This window comes from Lasioglossum baleicum, chromosome 9 (genome assembly GCF_051020765.1).
Source record: "Lasioglossum baleicum chromosome 9, iyLasBale1, whole genome shotgun sequence".
Classification (NCBI taxonomy): Eukaryota; Metazoa; Arthropoda; class Insecta; order Hymenoptera; family Halictidae; genus Lasioglossum; species Lasioglossum baleicum.
In genome coordinates, this window is record NC_134937.1 from 10,303,140 (window position 1) to 10,326,240 (window position 23,101).

The window sequence follows — 23,101 nt, forward strand, 5'->3', positions numbered from 1 at the left end:
CGTGTCAGTTGACCATCGAACTCTTCGTTATTGTCGCGTGGGCCATCGTATCCTTTTCTCCTTATGTGAAATTCTTTATCCAATTCCTTTGTCTCCTTCGACGCATAGCTCGTTAGGTCGTTGCCCTACCGAACGTTGCTGCGATCCTAGATATTCAATTCCGAAGTTCCCACTCCTTTTTCCTTCCGAAACCGATGGCCCACCAGACTATAAAGAGAGCTGCGTTTTGCGTTCGCCTCGCTTCTTCGCATTATCTTACATCTTAGCATCTGCTCACGTCACACAATTAAGCGCTCTTCGCATCAAGCCATTGATACTCCATCATTCGATCGACTGATCAATCGATTCGTCTTTCCGTTTCGCGTCTTCGCACGCCTTTATCCGTTCGTTTTACAATCTCTATTCCCGCCACTTTTGTACATATCTAGTCTGTTTTGTTATATTATGTATTTTTTTTTGCAATTCACTTTCTATTCTATAACTTCACCTTCTTCGTCCATTTCATCCTTCTCCATTCACGATTTTGTTTCCTTCGAGACTCACCAGGTCTCAATACTTTCAAGTTCAAACAACTGCGAATAAAAATAGATCGAGAAGGATCGAAGTCTAACTGTATCAACGAATGCCGACAAGTTTTTCCCTGGGATTTATATCCGCGCGAAACCGAACGAGCGAGGGCCCGCAGCTGGAAGAGGTCGGCTCGGACGATTCTAATCGGCCTGACGCGCAATAAAGTACAATTAAAAAACCGGCCGGTTCGAAGAGCAACGCACGATCTCCGCGTTTCGTGCCGGAGATACTTACGGCCGCAAGAAAGACGTCGGAACAAGAGCAAGATAAGACGCGAGGCGCAGTCCGCGGAGCAAAAAAGAAACGGCCGCGAATGAATTTCAACGAGCCTGTGGCTCGCGCGCGCGCGCGCGCGATTTGACTTTCCTCTCCGGGCGAAGAGGTATAATATCCGCTTAGGCTGCGAGAGAGCCTAGTTTGCGGCCCCGTGATCCTTTGCACGGAGAGCCCTTTCCGAGAACCAGGCTCGATCGTCGCACTCTACCATGCCAACTACCATGGCCGTGTCTGCCTGCATTATGGATGCGTTATAATTACCTATTCATTTTCCATGGGCACGTAACATCGGGCCGCTCATGCGATGCACCGGTGCCCTGCACCTGATTGCAGATAGAGGACGGGGAGGGCGACCTGGAGACACCGTCAGAAGTTGTTCGTCGTGTTCCGCGCTATACTAACCTTCCTGCAAGAATATCCACTCGAAAAACGTTCCGCTAAATTTAATAGGCCAAGCTGCTCTTCTCATACGAACACCTGACAAAAACGATCACATTTTTTTTCTATTTCTTTAGCGAGACTCTAATTCAATCGAATGAGACCAACAAGTCTTAATTCTAAATGTTCACGCGTGTTTTATATTGTCTGCGCGCATGTTTCAATTATCCACACGATTGCTTCTGGAACATTAAATTCGATACTTCTACCCGCCGTCGTCTACCGCGTTTTAATATCACGTTTCTTACCGAAACAAGTAAATTATAATTGAAAGACAAGACAGATTGGTTGACATCAGACGACTCAACAACCCGACTGGCTTTAGATCTCAATTCTAATTAATCTCCAGCCGAGATCTTGATTCGCTTTACACAGTTGTCGTTCAAATTCAATCCAGCCCGGACACACTACAAACTCGAGTCATTCTTAATTCGCTCCTAGTCGTGTTTAGATCGAAACGATACCGGAGCTATATAATCTTGATCGAACCCGAACCTAACGCGGATCAAACGGCGTCTAGAACCGCGTGCTCTCCCGAGGGCTTGATCGAAATAGAATCGAAATTAGGCTTAATCCCGATCCCGACCGAAATGTAATTCAGCCGGGTCTAACGCTACGATAGAATTAAATCAGATTTGCGCGAAATTCGTCCCGATGCAAACTTAATCCGATCCAAACATGGATAAACCTTGACCCGACGTAGCGCCGACTCACTTATCACTTTAATCCAGGCCTAAAGCTAACTCAGACCTAGTCTAACTAGTGGCCCAATCCGTGAACTCGGCCCACTTCAGTTTAGTACTTCATCGTCGTCTGATAAAGATCCTCTAATGTGTTGACAAAAAAATCTGTCTGGTAACGCAATCATGTGTGCACGAGGACATCTGGACCTGTTTTCAACGTCGAGATATTAAAATTGGACCAATTTGTTACTAATTACAGCATACCGAAGATTTCATTAGATTCACTTGTTGTTAGCAGGAATTACAAAAACCTGAAAATTCTCTAGCTCGCTATACCGTCACAGATAACATCTGAAATGTTTCCCCGTTCACCAACAAAGGGAATCACGATTGCGAAAAACTGGAAACGGATTTTCGTGGAGGTTTTCCAGAGTCGTAACTATTACAAAACACTCGAGTCTGGCAGATGCCAGATACCGGCCGTCCGAATGGACGTAATTGCGCCGGGGTTCCCGTATCGCTAACCATTACAAACTTTTTTCTAAACAGCGATGAACGCGCCTAATCGCGATACCGTCCGCGAACACATGCTTCGTTAGGCCGGTGTTTTCTTGTCCCTCCCCCTAGGCGTTCTCGCCGATTCCGCTATCTCTGTTTTCCGGCGTGCGTGCACCGTTTCCACGTTGGGAAACGGTAGCGTGCGTACAGCGAGTCTCGAACCCTGACGAGACACAATGAGGATGGCCGCTGGTCAGGTGTAGGAGGCAGCAGCCGCTGCTCTGCACGCATATTTCTTACCACGACGTTATGAAAGCCGACTGGCAATTAGCCGACGATATTTCCGCGTTGCGTCACACCCAGAATTACGCCGACGCTTTTGTGCGACTGTTTCTTCGCGCGGCATGAGATCCTACAACCTTCCTGGTGCTGAGATCTCGGACTCTAAAGTTCATGAGGTGTCGAAAGCATTAAAACAGACCTTTCTTGGCTGATCCTTTCGACTGGGTCCTCCTTGATGGATATCTATGGAAAATAAAAATGTTCTAAGTCAATTGTCATCATGCATTTAGTAGTTCCTCTTCAAAATAATAAGGGGTTAAGTTCAAGAACTTCAAGTGTAGATTCATTGATTGTAGTGTTTATTTATCATTGATCTTGCACACTTCTCGAAGATAAACTAACCTAGAAGTTCTCGAAAGACTCCAGGTTCCTACCATGTCGAAACAAGTCGAAGCGGCTGATGTTCACCCGGTTGCAACAATGGATATTGTAATTCGCGGAGGAATTAGACGCACGATCCTCAATTGAGTTGTGAACCGCCTTCGCAGGAAATGTCTTCCGCGTGTCAGCGTTATCTCCGGTCCTGATGTAGATTTTATGTAACTCGGCATTGCGGCGTTAGGTAATCGAAAGAAACCGACTAGTGCTGTAATCCTGTGTTCCACCACCGTGTATCCAGAGAAATATTCTTTTGTCCGTTGCTAAATACTGTAACCCGCTGTGCGCACCGATTCCGTATTCTCTTCGATCAGCTACATTCCGGATTTCAGATCTCCGGTTATCGCGAAGCAACGAGACTCCGTTGTCATTGCCGGAGACTTAATCGAGAATAATTGCTTTCACCTCGACGAACTAGGAGAAACTAGGAAGTACGTGATGACAGGAACAACGGTGTACTGAGCAGGAGTACCACAGAAAATTGCGGGAAGAATAAGTTTTTGGTTGTTTTATCGTGGGTTCTTTCGAAATAAGTAAAAAAGAGAAAGAGGAATGTAGTCTTTCGAGGATCCAGACACAATGACCTTGATATATGCTGTCAAGGTAATTTTCTTGAGTAAAGAGAAAGATCCTCATTCCATGATAAATTATTAACAATTACATTTGAGAATGCTGACGTATCTGTAACTTCCAATATTTAGTACAACGTAACAGAAAATTATTTTTGAACCAGACAAAATTAAGAAAAGTCTGAACTGCAAACCACCAAGAATTTAATGGTCGTGTTTCTAGTCGCGTCCCATTAATTAACGAAAATGGGGCTCGTCGGGTGCGGTGGCCGATCAATCTTCATCGACGCGAGCGACAACAGTCGCCGGGACCGCTGGTCGCCATTTTTCGGGTCCGGGCTGTCCGAGGTTGCTTCTAGGAAATCGCTCGTAGCCGAGGCGTACACGGAGATGTCCCCGCAATCTCCGTAGCTATCGACTGTCCTCTTTGTTTATAAATAAAGTTTGGCTAGTACCCGTGGGCGACGATGTAGGTGTCCCCGCATAAAGTATGGGGAGACACCGCGACGCGCCCCTCGTCTGCGGGGTAAAATGGAAATGCGTGGCAGCGGGCGGTATAGGCGAAACCCCGCGGTTTCGAGACTGTTCGCAGAGAGAGAGAGAGAGAGAGAGAGAGAGAGAAAGAGAAGGAGAGAGGGAGCGCAGGCTCTTTTCGGCGAGGACGCTCCTATACCGGGAAAAAGCCCTCGATTTATTTCCCGCGAAGGGTCCGCTCCCTTCCGGTTGCGGAACGAGTTCTTAACCGAATCCGAAGTGCGTGAAATATGCGTGCCCTCGGTGGAGCTGGCTAAAAGATTCGGAAAGTGGATCGTTGTATCGTTATTGGCGCTTAAGGGCTCGTTCTTAACCCCTCTGCGGTCCATTACGCCCGCCCTCTTACCAAAACTATGCTTATAATCATTACACCCTCCCATTTTCATATTAACTTAGCGGCGGCTATTCAATTAATTTGAGACTTTTATATGATTCACTGCTGAGCATTTCTGAAAATGTTATCCGCCAACTATGTTCGTGATCGAAAAAGCCACCCTCGAGAACATAATCCAATCATTTCTTTCGGAATTATTTCTTGAGAGAATCTAAATTCTAATAGGTTCTCCCAACCGATCAAGTTTTTAAAAACTAGAAAGAATCCCCGGAAGGTGTAGTTTCTAATCCAATCACCGCCTGTCCAATTTAGTTGGGACACGCTTCCAGCCCCGTTGCCCTGAATGGCCCGCAGTAAAGTGATCAAAGAATTCCTCGGAATGCCAGAAAAGCGATCAAGCCTAGAGAGCCTTAGAAATCTCCGGCTTGTTAATTTGGAATAATAAAACCCCGGATCCCTTGTCGAGGCCGACAGTTTTCAGCGAGCGGGCGCAGTCGTCTACGATGCTTGCTTTCGAATTCTGACTGCAGACGATCGCCGATCGACTGGTACGATGGTTGCCGGGTTCCGACAAGGCAATCGTTACGTCCTTAATGAAAGTTCGGGCACCGTGTACAGGGGACGGGGGTTCGTTGCCCGTGTCGATCCGGCGGAGCTTGCGGCTCATGGTCCCCGAAAAAACAGGTCGCCTAAAATTCTTCGTTTCGGATTCTAAGCACGGAACGAACGATGGCGAACGGCTCGAAACCGTTTCGAGGATTCTTTCGTCTGGTGGTCGCTAGTCGGCGAAGGAAGCCTGGTTTTCGAGGTAACATCGGGGGAGGGTAGGCCAGAAGAAGGGTGAGGCGAGGGGTGAATGAGAAGAAGGCATGAGAGCGGCGGTGAGCGGCGCAGTTTATTTCGGTCGGGTTAATTAGTGTTGCCTCGCGAGGTTTACGGTTGACATTTCGTTGGTCGTTCGTTCGTTCGTCGTTCCACCGTATACGAGAGAGGACGGGGAAGGTGAGGAGGAGGACAGACAAGGGGAGACCGGCTTTTTTACGGCAACATACTGGTCGGCCATACCGAGAGCGCCGAGGAGGAAGACGAAGTTGCCGCAGAGGAGCGGCCGAGAAGAAGAAGAAGAAGAAAGAGCAGAAGAAGAAGAAGAAGAAGAAGACGAAAGAAGTGAACGAAGAACAAGGACGCGCCGGCCAATAAAACTGCAGTGCCCCTCGAAGGTGCACTGAAGGCGCCACGGCAGTCTGGACCTCCCTTATTAGCTCCCCTCTAGCGACTTTTACCGTCTACCATGGGTCCCCGCAACAACCTTTTGTTTTATCCTACGGTGTGAATATCGCACCGTTTTACGGCGTCCAGATTAGACCTGCCTTTGTGATTCCGACAGAGGAAGTCGCCGATACCGTGCCGGAACGAACGCTCGCAGAACCGGCAACCTTGAGCTCGCTGGCTCCAGGATCCGGCTTGAACTTGCCACTTGCGCGGTGCTCCGAGGCTAATTTTCGCAAACTTATCCTCGTAACCTCTGGCTACGTAGACGCTTTCAACGAGCAAACTCAGATTCAATCAAGAAGACGAACGATAACGACATAGGTGCAAAACAGGTGACAGACATTAGCCAGCTCGCCGATAGATCAAACTCGGTCCATGTCCATCGATCTTGAAACTTGAGAGGACATTTCCGTTCCGAAACGGGGAAACCTTGGAACAGTTTTTCGGGCGAGTTCCTTCGCTGGGAATAAGCCCGATAAGCTCGTAATTCCGTGTCGGCAGGACAGTTTACGACCCACGGGTCCCGTGTCTCCCGATTTCCCTGTTTCGCCTCGAATTAGGTAGTTGAAATCTTTCCCTCGTTAGGCCGAGCTCGAGCGTTCCGAGAGACAGAGAAAAAGACAGAGAGAGGGAGAGTAACGAATTACAAGAACCTGGCAGCGGGAGGAGAGATAAAGGAAGAGGAGAGAGAGAGGCGGTGGGAGACCTTACCTAACTGGGTCGAGGGTGAAACAAAGAGGGAACGGTCAAGGAGGGACGGATGAGATGAACGAGTAGTAAGGTAGGCGGATGGTTTGCTGCCTTATTAAGCAGTCTTATCGCTAGAGACAGCCCGGCTCGACACGGCCGTTTAACTTTTACTCGACCTGCAAACAAGTAGTGGACACACTGGCCAGGGAGATAGGACAGTTGGCAAGCCAGCCTGAGAGAGGGCTGTGCTACCCGCCACGGACCTTCCTCCTTATCAGAGTTGAAAAACTTGACGGCTGTAAACACGAGACGATGCTGCAACTGGCCCTCAGATACCCTCGCTCCGTGAGATTTACAATGCGTCTTTAAACGGCATTAACTACGCACCAGGATATTTAAGCGTCGCTAGTAACAGCAGCTCCACGCCGTTGTAACCGCCTCGCGAACTATACCGTTTCGGAGAACTTGAACTTGCCCGATCGACCAGCCTATACCGGACACCATTTCTGGATGATTACTTTCGCTGCTCGATCGTTTTCGAATGAAATTCCACGGTGTCGAACAACGCTGATTGAAATTCCCTCGGTGTAACTGTGGAATCTCGCGGTGGCCTCTCTCTCACTGCTGCCTACTCTCCCTTCCGAACGAGAAACGCTTTCCTAGCTTCGCGATTTCATCCACGGAGATACTAATTATACCCTGGAAATATGTCGCGACACTTGCTATCGCCGTGCTTCCTCGAATACCTCGACACTGTTCGTCGAGAAAACAATTTTCTATTCGACATCTTACGGAATTTGTCCTGAAACACTAGAAATCGTGTAACACGAAAGCAGACCTTCGGATTTTCTCTAGAATGTCGTTTGCGACGACGTGGACCAATTCCGTGAACAGTGCGCAGGGTTAACCATAATGTCGGATCAGATCGAATTTATCAGAGTTGTTCCGTTCAAGCGCAAAATTATGAAACTAGATCAATAATTGCGCGAGAGCTGCCGGAGTGATAAATGTTCGCAAAGTAAGTTAACAGAATAGAGCGTGCTCGTTTCGAGTACGTCCGAAAATGTTAAATTGCCTGTGACAACGATTCGACCGCTCGCAGGCGGATAACCGGTGAAAACTCGATTTGCATCGAATAATAAGCGAAACTATGATTAATGGATCGAGTAAAATCTCTCGTAACAAGAGGAACCAGCTTTGTTACGCTTTCCCGACCACAAAGCTCGTGGCCCGTGAGTTTACACAATAATAGCGCGACCGTGTCCGTCTCCTCGCATACTTTCCAGATTTTCTAGTGCACAAAGCGATCTTCCACATTCACGAGCAATTTGCCTCAAACAAATAGTAAACGTTAGGAACGGGGACAGCTGGACCCAAAAGTAGTTCAGATACAAGAGAGAAATATTTTGTTGAACAACCTTTGGATCAGTTCCACGACGCGACGGTTAAAAAGAGAATACCTCACAGATCTCGTAAACTGGGAAGCTGTACTTTCTGCTGGAGCGGCTCGTTATCCTAACTGAATGATTGTATGTGTTTACTGGCTTCCTGTCCAGTCAAAGCGTCAGCGGCTGTAGTTTCTAACCTAATCATAGTAGGAATTTCATAGGTCGCAGTAAAAATTACTGTGATTAGGTCTAATTGGTTTTCTTCTTGCTGGAAAAGTGTACTGTTAAGTAATTTTACAGTGCACTCTGCGAGTAGAGACCTCCGTATGGCGATTTGCGCGCACATTCTTCGAGCATTGATTAGACAGTAGCAGCTCCGGATCAAAATTAAATGCAATTATATTTCTAACCATAAAAAAAATGTCAGCACGCGTTTTCCGAGATGGGCACAGGCTGGAGCCGACCTCGTTCGAGACACTCGGGCCGCGTGCACGTTTTCGGAGTCGACTTTCGCCGCGTTTCCTGCTGGAGCCGGTCCGTCCGAAAACTCCTTGCGTCTCGACGCCGCCGGCAAAATATTTGCCGCGCAAACATGACATCGAGCGGAGTTCTCGAGCCTCCCTTTTTGCAGTAGAACGGTAAACAAAGGTGAGAGCGCGAGCGAGCGAGCCTCCACGAGTAGGAGGAACGGGATTAAACAGGTTATTGTGCGGTTTTGACGGGTCGCAGTGACTCCTTGAAAGGGATTCGTGACACGACGCGACTCTAGAAAGAGGCTACGGCAGGCCCTGCTGAAAACGTGCACATTATGTCGGCGACTGTTCGTCGAGGGGGCGTGATCGGCAGGTCACTAGGTTTACGCAGGCCAATAAATCATTCGAAGGACCCGTGTTCCCCTCGGTCCCCGCCGGTAGAGGGTCCCTGTGGGTCAGGTACGAAGTGCTCGGAAGGATCTTTATCTCCCAAGGACCTCGTCGACCTGTCAGCTAATCCTATTAGCGGCAGTGAATCTTCGCATTGCGTCGCGACCACTATTTCTCCAGTTTCTCCGGGGCCTGTTCCGTGTCGCGCATTCTCGTAGTCCATCGGGCCCTTTCTAGACCACGATAGACGTCCAGTTTAATTTTTTGACGCGCAAGAGAGCCTAGTAAATTTTCGCAATGCGTCTCTACCGGGGGCCTGTACCTTGTCACAAGTCTTTCCCGCCATCTCGGGCCCCGATTCCTGGGGCGTCGGAGAGCGCTTCCGGAATCGCGTTATCCCCTATCTTTCTAGTCCACGAAGCGTTTCCCGCTCGCGATGGATGACCGATTCAATTTTCTGACGCGCGATAGAGCGCTGTCAGAACGTTTCACGCGTTCCATAGAATCCCACTCTCGGCGTGGCGCAGGACGCGGTGCACGCGTATTACGTTTGCAAATTGCTCGGGGCAACGTCGCGGAAAATCGTCCGCCACACGGGGCCGCATTGACACGAATAAGACACATGGCCGGCCAAGCATGATGCCAAGAAAACGCAACCATTCGCGCCGGCCCCGGCCAGAGGAAGCCGCCTCGCCATGCCAGCCCGGAGCGCTATTATTGCGGTATTTACGCCGGAGACGCGCACGCCGCGCCACGCTGTTGCCCGACCCCCTCTCACCAGCCCCCCTCCCCGAACCACCTCGACACTCTAATTTGCCGGATAAATACTTCTTGACCGGGAACCGACTCAGCCACCGCCTAATAACCCGTGAAATTATTCTAAGTGGCGCGGCAACCGAGCGAGCCCCGTGGCTAATCCTTCCGACGTCCGTCGTTCCTCAGGTTCTCGCATCGGGCGACCGTGAACGCACCGATGCGCTCCCGATGCTGCTACCATCGGTGATCCGATCCGACGCGATCCAAAAGCTGAGACTGTGGATCCCCCTGCAGCGCTTCGTCCTTCACGAATTCTTCAAACGCGTCCAAATTCTGGATTTTTACTTTCTCGCGATTTTCTGCGAGATCAATTTTCTGCTCGTTTCATCTTTCACGAGATACCAGCGATCCTTCAACAACATCTTCATCTTTTAGTGCTTCCGCTCCATTTTTCTTTCAACCGACGAATTCAGTTTTGCGGATTCATAAACTGATTTTTCACGATCATTGTAACGGGAGACCAATTTGCGCGTTGCGGTTTTGAAGAATTCCCTAGTCTGATTTTCCAGCACTGTGTTAAGGTTTCTTTTCTAAACAACCTTCTTCCGTTCGTTTTCGAATGCTGCGCACCATTAATGACTGTGCGCCGGTCACTCGATATACTTTGTCTGTGTGCGGTTACCTATTTCGTAGGAATTACACGGTTCAAATTCTTGGCCGCATAAACGCGCGTATCAGTGGACACATCTCATACGCGACGTTTTATGATTGATAGAGTGTAAAGTACGAATAATTGATCCGAATGATACGGAACTTACCGTGTGTCGACAACAGTGTTACTGAAATGTTGTCACCGCGTTAAATATTTCTTCTAGAACGATGGCGAGCGAAGGGTAGAGGAAGTAAAGTATGCGATATTTATAGCGATAGCGTTAGTTGTAAGTGTTTCACAGTGAAGTTGCTTACTCAAAAAAATATTTCAGACCATATCGATTAATTATATTAATTCCTGTATAAAGTTGCATATCAAAATCAATTAGCCAACATAAATCCCTTTGTCCGAACGCGATCCGTTGGAAGCAAAAATGATAACTATGAATAATGGCCACTAGGCGGAGTTTAGATTATTCCCCATGAATGAAATATTACAGTACAAGTACACTAATCAATAGCAAGTACCTACTACATCGTCCACTACCGCTACACAGTCTCATCCTACCCAAAATTCTACATCCCCGACCTCAATTATCTCCGAACATCATTTACCCCCAACAAACCATTTATATCTCTAGTACTTCCACAGTGTACTACCGCTCAAAGGAGCTCGTACAAAACACCATCAACTCATAGCCAATTCATGAAATCAAGTTGGCCAGCCTATTCAGCACTCGAAAGCCCCTAGCGTCGCGATCGTTTCATTCTAGCCGGTAAGGAGCAACCCCCGACTATGCTCGCGGCGTCGGAGAAGGGTGTCCTTGTAACCCAGACATTTTCGCGTTCGTGTCACGTCGCCGTGACAAAGTTCCGAGCCTGGGATGCGTGGAAACGGGCGGCACGACGCCTCGCGTCGCGTCGGGTCGTCGTCGTCGTCGTCGTCGGCACTCAGCGATTTCACGGGCCGGACAATGGCGCGATATAAGCCGGAAGAAGGTGGCTCGTCTCCGGATAAAGAACGACAGAGAGGGTTGTACGAGTGGGTGGAAGGGGGTTGGACGGAGCGCGAGAGCGTGGCACGAGAGAGGAGGGGTAAGAGCAGAGAGACGAGCAAAGCAGGGAGGGCGGGGTGAGGTGGGGAGGGAACCGCGCGAGAGAGGCCGGCAGATTTATTCAAGTCCCTCGCCGTCGGGTTGACAAGAGTAGACTCGCGTAAACATACTCGTTTCTCCTTGTTCCGCCGTGGCCGTTTGTCGGAGCGGCGGGGGATAGCGGGGCGGGGGCACGGGGAGGGGGATTGTATCGTTTCACGGTTGTTTGCCGATGGTGGGGGCCAACGTGGGTGTGTCTCGCCCCGTGGGGGCACGTTCGATTCGAGGGGACGCCCGCGCGCGAAACGACGCTCCAATCGGGTGCGTCGCGCCGGCCCACGTGACACGCCCGTGGGGCAGCTCGGAGCCCGGCGATTCGTCGGAACGGCGACGGACACCTCCCACGGGACGGTGGTGGGAGCCCGGACTGCTTTCGGTTTTCGACCACCAGAGGGGGAACTGGGACGGAGCGGAGTGGAAGGCCGATGAAGTGGTGTGAGTGGTGGCGAGTCAGTCGCAGACTGGAGTGCCCTGTGAGAGCAGGGGACGGACCGAACGAACGAACGAACACTCTCTATAACTAATCGCTCGTGACGCTTCGTCGTCTGTCCGAATGTCCGTCCCAAATCGGCCGACGCGCCGCACACACAGCACTTCTGTTTTCCGTTCTCTTTTTCGCCTCGTGGTGACGTGAGCCTCTCCGCGGGCCGGCTTGTCCTCCTGTGAACGCGCGTTTCTTCTCCGTGCCCGGCTCAGAGAAAGAACCATCCGCCGTCGAGTAACATAGTTTTCGCTCAGTGCTGCACAGTGCCCGCTCTCGGATGATCATCGTTCCACGCCTCGTGCCTTCCGCCGGACCTGCTTGGACGCTATCGCCGGACTATTGGACCCCAGTGCACGTCCTCGATACTCGCTGACCAGCGTCTCCACGAGCGTGTGCCACGGGAAAGTCATGTGGTCGCCGCTCGGATCCCCCGGCCAGAATTCAAAGACACCCTGATGGCAGTCACCGTTCCGGCGACAGACCGCGATCGCTCGCCGCCACTAGACACCCCGTTCGTCTTATCCACGGCGCCGCTTCGTCAATCCCGGGAGTAGTACTAGGCTGACTTTTCAGTGAGAGAGTGCAGTGCGTGCAGGTGCGGTTGGTGACCTAATTCTTTGTTGTTTCTGCCGCGCGAGACTCCGAATCGAGAGAGAGGATCCGCTGTTGCTGCTGACCGTCGACGACCGAGTCGAGCCGGCCGAAATGTCAGCGTACGCGCAGTTCGGGTACTCGTATCCGTCGGCGTCCCAGGTGAGTCTCAGACGACATGATCTCTCGCTAGGCTCTTCTTACCCTTTCACCCGACGACCGAGACACAGAACTCCGAAAATATCGCGGATCAAAGATTAGCGTCTGCTCCAATATCGTCTAGGATCGTGTTTTCGATAAAAACTCGAAGTAAGGCAATTACCGACAGACAGGCGAGCATAACGGTGCTCCGATCCATTGTCTGCAAAATCGCGGCTCAATTATTCGCCTAACGATGGTCGCTTACCGGGTAGCAATTTCAGGATCATTGTTAATCCCAGGCCACTGGCGTTCGCGGAGGCTTTCTTTTCGCGAAAGCGAGCACGCCGCGCGCGATACGCTACCGGTAATTAGGCTCTGCTACCTTGTTAGACCCGAGGTTCCCTCGCGTTCACGGTTCAAATTCCATTTCTGCTTTTTCCGCGTAGCGGGCCCCGGGTCACCGCGCCAGCTCGACGACCAAATGGTCCCGTTAATTGCTCGTCCGACGCAGTTTACCTAACCGTTCGTTTTCCGAGCAACTGATGTCGCTCGCGGTCCATTCCCAGTGACAAATTTATGTTCAAATTATTTGATCGATTGTCCGGACGTTTCGGACATCGCACGTTTCAATGACAACGTCCACCAGCCCTCCGTGTGATGATCAGGTGTGGACCCGTCGATCGACTCGCGATCCGCGCACCTGTGTCGCGTAAATGTTTACCGACGGCCGTCGCACGCCGCGTCCACGCCTACTTGAACCTCGATTCCTCGTGTACGAGCAGGAAAAAGTTAGTCGATACCAGCCAATTATGCAACCGAATTGCAGTCCTCGCATATCCTCGTTATGCTCAATTGACTAACGAAATTACGAGCCTCCAGTCAAAAAAATTCCAGGAATTCTTTTAATCGAGGACTCGCAGAGTGAACTCCAAAAATGCAAAAACTCTATTGATTATTTAATCCTGATTAAATTGGTCGTTCAGTCGAGGATCTAACTAAACCCTCGAACAATTTTCTCGATACTCTAGTACTACACATTTTAATGTTTCTTATTCTGTAGAAATGAATGTTTAAAGGTGCATCAGGCTCCTTTCCGGTGGAACGACCCCACGTGTTTTTTTCCTACCGCAAGGTTGTAGAATCGTGTCAATAGATGTTCTTTAATTGGCCGACCCAGAAGGGTGCGTCCGCAAAAATTGGTTAATAGGTCGACCGAATAGCCAGGTTTCTATTTTTACCCGAAATTGGGGCTGCTTTTCGAAGTCTTTTAATTTACGCGCGCGCTGCAGTTTTTATATAGACGTATATATTCGAGCTCGAGCGATGCCGCGGCTAGGTATCGGGAAGATTTATCGCGCGCCCCAGTGCCGAGTTAAATTAATTATGAGGTGATTAAAATTCCTGTGACCCCGGCGGCGGCCGCTACGGGCTCCGCGCGCCGTTCTTGCGAGCCCAGGAAATCCGTGAATGATCTCGAGATCTAGAAAGTTCGAGAAAACACCGACCTCCTCTTAATTAAAAATTCGAGACGCGATATTTTCATCGGTAACGACCGTTTATTAACCATCGACCGACAAATAGACTACGAATCGGACCGTGCAGTGAACTAATCTTTACTCCACTTCAATTTCTGTAAATTGGACGGGAGAGATTGGTATTCGAGTATATTTCCGCGATCGACTGATAAAGTGTCTTACTTTGAACATATTTGTCGAGCGTCGCGTCGTTCATTAACAAGTTTATGCTCCAATCGTGTCGGCACATCGACATAATTCGCCGTAAAATACCAGATTTACTTGCGGGTCGATAGTCTGGACTAATAGAGAAATATAAATTGTATATATTTTAGTGATATCTTGTCGATTTCGAAAAAGTGTTCAAAATCTTGGAGATTAGTTATTCGCGACTGTAAAGATTTTGGAGTGTGAAATTTCAATTTGGAAAGGATATTAACCCCTTGCCGTACAATTTATTTTACGATTTCAGTGATTAAATCTTCTCTTGTAATTCTTAATTTCCTAAAAAACGAGAACCTTTATATGTATAGTAAACCTATGTGTTCTGGATTTAATTTTATTTCGATTTATTATAATTTTCGAATTTTATTTCGATTTAAAGGAAATTAGTAGCACACATAGTTATTAGACTCTGTTCAGAATCTTCATCACGAGTCTGACTTAATATTGTAGGGCAAGGGGTTAAAAAGATTTTCTCTAAATCAATTACCTGTATTGAAAACATTTTTGAGTGCAAAACGTTGGCTCGAAAAAAGAAGAAGCATCGAATAGTACAAAAAATATTTATTAAAGAGAACAACCCCTTCAACTGGAAGGAAATGTTAAAAAGATCCTTTCCAAATTGATGTTCTCCATTAAACAATTTTAACAGCCCAATGTGACATTTGTGGAAGTCGAGAAACATCGATTGTGATTGGAGGATCGTATCTGCGTATTACTTTCCAATTACAACCCCCATCGAATCGCGGAAACAAAACAGTAGCGGCGACTGGGGCGGACACTTTGTTTTCGCGATTTCGTCACCGGCAAATCCGGGCGTCGAGGGCGAAACGGATCGGTGCAAAAGGGAAAATGAAATTCTGATTTACGAGCGGTTCAGAGCGAGGAAGGGGTTGGGGCGCAGGCGCGCACAACCCCTCTCTTTCTCTCTCTTCCGTATGTTGTCGAAAAAAGAAGAGAGAGAGAGCACAAACACGAAATAACTGCGAACAGGAACGGGACGCGTACGCGCAGGTGCGATCGCGGGGCTAGATGATAATAATACGGGTTAGGTCTGCCCGCATGGTCCGAGAGGAAGGTGCGAGGCTGCGTCGAAAGGGCTTTAACGTTCGAACCGAACGCTCCAGGCTTTCCCTCGTCTCGATTAACTCGCCGATAAAAGACCCGCTCCGTTCTTTTTCTGTCGTCGATGGGGTTGAAGTTTGAGGCTGATGAAGCTGTCCCGCCGAACCACCGGGAAATTGAATTTCGATGCTGAAGAAGTTGCTTGGCTAGACCTCGTGTTCTATTCATGCCTCTTTATAGCGCTCTGCTGGAAAATCTGACCAATTGAATCGTGGAATCGTTTAGGTATAATTCTACCACCGACGCACTTATCGAAGAGAGTGATTGAAAGTATTTATTTATTAAAGCAGAGAGTATTTAAAATGCTTATTATAGTAGTTAAGTCTCTATAAATTAATTTTTCTCATATCTGAACACAGTGTATGCACGGCTGGAGTTAAAATTGCTGTAAAATTGCACTGAAGACATTTTTCAGAGCAGTATTGTTTGAGCCTCTTGTATAATTAATGTTTTTGGGTTAATTACAACATTCGGCGAAAAGATGTATCACATACTAGATAGTAACAGTAAAACATCAGTTCACATTCGTGTCACATTATCCTAAATATTGTGCATAACATGTAGATTTTTGGAGTAGCGGAGTTGGAGTAGAACAAATACAAATTTTGATAGTTAGACTGGTTTTTAAATTATTAATTTTTGTTGTGGGAATAAATAATACTACACAGTTTAGATTGCCTGTGCACCTGTTTGACACACCTGGTAATTGGTCAGAATTACAACCCTGGACCCGAACCTTGTATTACTCAATGTTGCTTTTTCTCTTGTACACATAGACGCAGTATACTTATTATGTATGGCTGCGAATACAATAAACTGTACGTTCCGCAATCGCGAAGTTTGATGAACAGATATCGGCAGAATAGTAGAAGAAGTATTGCATATATGAGAATAAAGGAATGCGAATACTTTTAATTTTTAGTTAGCTGTTGCAATTAGTGGTCAATTTATGTAACAGTATTTTCTGCGAATCGGAAAACCACGCCGCAAATTCCTGCGGCGTATTCTTCCACGATTAATCAAATTACATTCCTTTCCTGTTATGGTAGATGCGGCTCCGAAATTATATTCCCTGTACTAACCCCTTTCGAGACGATATAAAAATTTGTTAATAATCCACTCACACTGATTGTAGATAGCAATTGTTTGGAGTTGCTTTTTTACATGTGCACTAAAAATAATGTTGCATTCGTTGCGCTGTAGATATTTTTAAGTAAAGGGCTTGGGTTAAAATATGTGAGGGTGATCCTAGAGGATTTGATCCCTTCAGCATGATTGAAAAAATTCCGACATTCCCTGAATTAATCCTGATTAATGTAAACATGCAAGTATGAATTAAAATATGTGCCCTTATGATATAAAATAAATTAAACATAAATATACGAGCCAGTCACTCAAGTAACGCCCTACAATCTGACAAGATTTTTATTCAGAAATCGAATCTATCATTTGTATAGAGGTGTGAATATATTAAATATAAAAAAATATGATATTGAAATAAAATGGAATTGAATCACTACATTTTTGAAGTAGATTTTAAAAAGTGCGAATAAGAACCACGACTGAGATTAGAAACTAGCGGTAAGAGGGTGAAAGGTGGAGGCCAGGGATTTTCGGGACAAAGTTGCAATGGAAAGGAAGACGGTTACCGCTTCGTATTCGATTCCGACAAGGAACCAACATCCCTGGGGACCACCTTAGACGAGTGTCGACAATAAAGCATCGGTTATCGCGGCTGGTATCTGGTTGCACCGCCGATCAGCGAGTCCTCGCAGTTCTCTCGCAGGGCTGCCACGGTGAAACGCAGCTTCTCCCGGCCTCTCCGAGTATACCGGGAACTGCTGAGAAATAGAGGAAGAAAAGCGACGTCCTCTAATTGCGCCGGCGAGATCGTCTAAACGGCCGTCCGTCTAAATAACGCAGCTCGCTGTGCTCTCGGCTCTCTCTCTCTCTCTCTCTCTCTCTCTCTCTCTCTCTCTCTCTGTCTCTCCTCTCGCGAATGCTTTACGATCGCGTCGCCGAATCCCGTCGCGCTGGATAATAAATATTTTACGCGGATCATTTCCACGGAAACGCGGGTAACGATAATTGGAGTTTATAGCCTACTTACGTGAATTTATAATACTGTCCCGTCGCGGCGACGCGGACCGGCACCGACTCGTAAAATTCGCGATTACAGATTAGGTAGTTAATATATTTACTGCCACCGCCCCGGGGATTCCAGTTGTAATTCCACTTGTATACCTATACCCCGTCCCTCGCCCTTCGTTTTCCCTTCTGTTCCCTTTTACCGTCGGCCACTGCGCCTGTTATCGCGCGTTAAACGTCGGTAGCGCTTAATTCTTTTCGCCCCGGCGAAAAACAGAATCGCGATCATCGCACAAGGATTCCGCAGCTAATGTAGAAAGGGACATCGCGTCGCGTTAAATCGTCGCCAATTAAGGAACGACCACCGTTTAGTTATAAACTGTTTTATGGAGTCGCGTATGATATCCTCCCGGGCACACCTCATCTCTGCAGAGGTCTTTTCGCGATTAATTTGTTCCGAGTCCTGTTCAGAACGCTGATTTCTAGCGTCGTTCGTTTGCGAAATTAACTTTCTATTTTATTGTTAATTTGTATCTATAGGATATTTTCTGTTTCCAAGTTTACAATTATGGGAGAGCGTGTTGAGAAGGCCGAGAGTTAGGCGAACGTCTTTTTCATACGTGAATAACATTGAACTTGCTCCGAGGTCCATTAGGTTGGTACTTATGCGGACATTTTGACTGCTCTTGCTTTCAACAGACCAATCAAAGTTGAATTGATGGTGAGATTAATTGGGAGATTATCGAATATGTCTCAACGGAATAGAACTTGATAGTCTTTGATAAGAATATGTGAGCAATTGGAAGTTTATGGGATTCAGTATGGCTGTGAGTTAAGATTGTAAGGTACAGTGTTGGTTTTAGGTTCTGAGTCAGTCACAGCTACAGAAATACTGGAACTACTATTTTTGAATACTTATTTATAGCTTGTTTTATTTCTCGGATGGAATAAAGACGTTTTATTGGCAGACCCACGGTTATTTGTAGGAATATAAACTTTTATGAATCGATCTGCTGAGATAGGAAGTGGACAGAAGTTTGCTCGCAAGCTCATAGCTCTTGTCAGCCTGGAAATAAATTGCTTGACGTATTGAAATGCGCAGTCTATTTGCCAGTATTTGTTATTGTAACTCATACCAACAAGTACTCGTAAAAAATTAATTTGATGAAAGTCAGATATACAGTTACGAGCAACATTGATCACACACACTTTAAATCCGCATAGCTTTTTTATGAATGGACCAAAGGACTTCAATTTCTCTGTAAGGCTAGAAGAATTAGTTTAGTAAATGACATATAAAAGATATGTTGAAGAAATGATTGAGAAATACAATGGTAAAAATTGACTTTTTTTAGCTGAGCCATTATCGAAAATTTAATAAATGATAGTGTTTGGTCAACTCGTATAAATTATATACGCTCCGAAAATTTCATTGAAATTGGTTAATTGGTTCACGACTTATGAACGATTACAAGTGGTAAAACGGCAGAAAATCTTCAAAGATTGCAATTTTTACCACGTTTGATCGTTTATAACTCGTAAACCGATTAATCAATTTCAATGAAATTTTCGGAGCGTATATAATTTACACGAGTTGACCAAACACATCTTTTAAATTCTCGTTATTGGCCCAGCTAGAAACGTCGTAAAAATCAATTTTTACTATTGTTTTTCACAATTCCGACCAAATGCATTTTTTCATATGCCATTTACTAAACTAATTCTTCTAGCCTTACAGAGATATTGACGTCGTTTGGTCGATTCATGAAAAAGTTATTCCGATTTAAATTGTGTGTGATCAGTTTTGCTCCTAACTATACAGGGTGTGGCCGGACGGGTGGTACAACCGAGCAGGGAGTGATATTACATGTAAAAATAAGTCGAAAAATGGAATAACATTTTTTCGGTTGACGCTTCGTTTTCGAGAAAATCGAGTTTAATTTTCCGCCAGGTTCGCGTGCTTTATACACAATATACACAAAGTAGAATTGGTTGATCATGGTCAGACGCGTCGGACGATTCCTACGCAATAGCTGTGTGTATTCGCTGCATTTTCAAACTCGATTTTCTCGAAAACATTAACGAATTTGTTAAGAAAAAAATAATCGGAGTGGAATGAAACCGCATTATTCGAGGGAGCAGTGCACATCGGGGTTTTATTTGCTTGGCGATGGGGTAGGAGCGCGGAAGGGGAATAAAGTTCGGAAAATAATAGAATCGTCGGCAGATATACCCGGTGATTTACGTAGCCACGGTTGGCAATAAAATGGCATTCGAAATGAGTAATGGGCGTTGGGCAGAAGTGGCAAAGGAGGGAGCTTAGATAGGCGCAGTCGGCGCGACGTGTCGAGAGAGCCTCTGCGTAGACGACGTCGACTATGACGACGCCGACGACTCGCCTTTTGTATCCATCGGGCGTAGTATAGGGGCGAGCAAGGTGTTAACATAGATCCGACTAATATGATGTTAATGATATGCCGGCGTGCACCTGTGAAACGCGTCGCAAAGCGGTGCATTTACGCCTGTGTGTGTCTCGGTGATGAGTTTCTCTCTTTCTCCGGCTACTAGTCGAACCAAGTCTAATGATATTAATTAATTCGCCGAGTCGGACGAGCCCGCTGGTAATCGTTTCGAAACGGCGGGATGTGGTGGGTGTGGTTGCGAGAGTCGTTAACAAATCGAGAAGACGAACAGTCTCGAGCAGGAAAATTAAATAACGCCTCGGCTCTCCGTCGAGTCGAGCGATCGAGACTTTTCACGATCATCGAGTAAACGAACTTCGCGTACTCACTTCAGTGTAATTCGCCGCACGCGGTTCATTAAAGAAGAAGCTGCAGATTGTTAAGTACCACTTCGGCTCCAGTGACTTTCTACCGATTTTTCTCATGCTCCATACGCCATTTAGATTATCGCCTACATGCGGGATGGTACGTTTACCACGTACGTTTCTCAAGTTTCTAGCAAAACGCGCATTCCTGAGAGACTTCTAACGAGTTCGACTCGCTTATAGAGCAAAAAGGAAACCGGCGAATACTTCGACCGAAGTCTGCTAATTCTGACTTCGTTGTAGACATTATTTCTCTGCGGTGTGCTACTCTCTTGAGAGATACTCTGGTTTGAGCCGCCGCTACATTCCCTAAAGTTATCTTCATTAATCGGATAGCTTAAACGGCGAACGTTGTACCCGTCATGGAAGTGAAAAATTATTTTCTTGGTGAGTGATTGGTATTCGGTGGTAATGCTGTAACAATTTGTTCCTGTTCTTGGGCTCAGATAACGCCGAGGGTTCGCGAGCAATTAGTTTCTATTTGAATGAAAGCTAGAAAATTAAAATGCAATGTCAGAAGTGTCTCACTTATTTCATCGAAACATTTGGAGAGGAAAAATAAATTCGACGGTCGTTTTACCAAGATGCGAAATTAGTTATGCAAGGTTAATTGCTCCGGAACAGAGGCGCGTATCGAGGGCGACGCCCCCCGAAAAAATTCGTCGATAAGCAACGATGTTCGCGTCGCGCTCGGAACATCGAATTCGCGTTCGTTACGCGTAATGAGAATCGGCGATCGGCCGTGGCTCGTTAAGTTCACCGTGAACGCATCGATCGCGATGCTTCCGTTATTTGTCAGCAGCGGCGAAACACGTCGAACGGGTCGACTTTCGACGCGGCAACATCTGTTCGCCGATTATACATACGCGCGCGCGTAACGACGGTAATTACTTTTTCGTTTGCCGAATAATTAGTATAAAGTTATTACTACCACTGTTCTTGCGGCGCTTATTAGCCGGTGACCGATGTTCCCGCATTAATTGAGCTTTGAACCTGAATGCCTTTTTTCTTCGCAGACAATCGATATAGCCGGGAAAAAGTTCGCCTGAGTTTTACACCTGAGAAATTTCAAGCGTACCTGTCGTGAATATATTTCACTCGGTATTTAACTACTCGGCTTCGTGAACGGAGATTCTGTTTGAGAATTTTTCTACCGTGTTTGCCGGCGCGCTGTCCCTCCAGGTAGAGAACGTTAAATCCACCGGTCGGGAGGTAGTTGACTTTATCAATTGTGTTTACATTCTGATTAGGAGAAGCTTAAGGCACTCTTGTACCAATAATCACTGCCGAACACTGTACACAGTGGAGTTTCGAGATATTTTCTATAAGCCTCTGACAAAACCACGAACTCCACTCCATAGAAATTGGCTTTGCTTAGGTCAACGTGCATTTTTATCATTTTTATTTCACTGGATATAGAAACGCTCGTTTCGAATGCATCTACAGCGTAATTTATTGTTTTTAGTTAACGATGTACAGTGCCAGTCGACGGTACAAGATTAAGATTGGTGGTTATCGAGCGGAATAACATCGTTTCATAACGATAGAATAAATTGTACGGATTATTCTATTTCTATTATGGTATTACACACAATATTCTCTTTCTTCGCTGCCAGAGACATATGGCTCAATACTTCCGGCCAGTAGTGTACCCTTCGGCGCACCGCTTGCACCCCTAACTGATCTTTTACAAAATGCAACTTTATTACTTTCTTCGGATAAAAACATTTTCATATCTTCGATAAAGACATGTTCAAGCTTCTCGAATATATTTCAAGCAGTACATAAACAATTATAATGGACTCGTGACAAATACAACCTCGTTATAGTTCGTTTAAAAATATTCATGCCAAAGAATAGTATGCAAGGCAAAAGCGAAGTACGTCTGAGATGTATTAAACGCATTTCAACGAATTGGACATTGACTGAAACATTATAAGTGTAGATTATAACAGACTTGTAAGGTACTGAAGACACTGCCAGAAATCAATAGAAGGTCAAGAAAACAATGAATAAAACAGTGTTTCACGTAGATCGTGAATGTGTCTCACTTTTTGTGGTACATTATTGATATTTTGGACAGAAGGTGTGCTCAAGATCTGCATCAAACGCGGGACAATAAAGGAGACTCGTAAGCTGTGGTAGACCTTATCAAACCAACAGAAGATAAAGAAAGAAGATATTCTTCCTAAGATACCACCAACACAAGCAAAAAGTACGTTCAAGATCTACACAAAATGCACCACAAGAAAATTGTTTAGTAAAGAGATAAGAGATGAGAAAAAAAATTTCTTCCGAATGATCAACAACGTAAAAGTGAACTATTTCTGATTGCGAGCAATTAGCCGCTCGCAGCCACGTTACAGCTACAAATGAAGCGAACTGGATCCGCGGGTCCGCTCGAATTCTCGTTGTTTATCTGTTTACCTATCGAGTTGAGCACAGAGTCGCATAATGTAGCATAGAACGTAACGAGAGAACCGTCCGGTCCGGCTCGAATTCGATCCGAGAAATCACGCTCGTGCAACGCGACCGGATGCCACGATCGCGAGAGAGCATGCTCCCGCGGCCATGAGCGACGTCGATTGGCCCGCGAGGATCGCTAAATTTACGAGCGTCGCGTTTCGTCGTCGTGCCGATTCCGAAGCGGAGAGAGGAGTCTCGGTCCCTCGATTTCGGTATCGCCGGTCGAGCATCTGTTCGACAGTGGACT

At 46.6% G+C, this 23,101-nt stretch overlaps 1 protein-coding gene across 5 annotated transcripts in view; it reads left to right on the forward strand.

The window, feature by feature from the left end:
• Positions 1-23,101, forward strand: part of LOC143211735 (homeobox protein caupolican) — a 135,559-nt gene that overhangs the window by 24,951 nt on the left and 87,507 nt on the right. Inside the window, exon 1 of one of the 5 annotated variants that reach the window (XM_076429663.1) lies at positions 11,784-12,633. The exons of 3 other annotated variants lie outside the window; for them this stretch is intronic. In XM_076429663.1, the coding sequence (XP_076285778.1) occupies positions 12,586-12,633 (48 nt within the window). In that variant the 5' untranslated portion in view covers positions 11,784-12,585. Of the gene's footprint in view, positions 1-11,783; positions 12,634-23,101 lie in introns of those variants that run through there. One more of the 5 variants, XM_076429664.1, reaches the window with a different exon arrangement.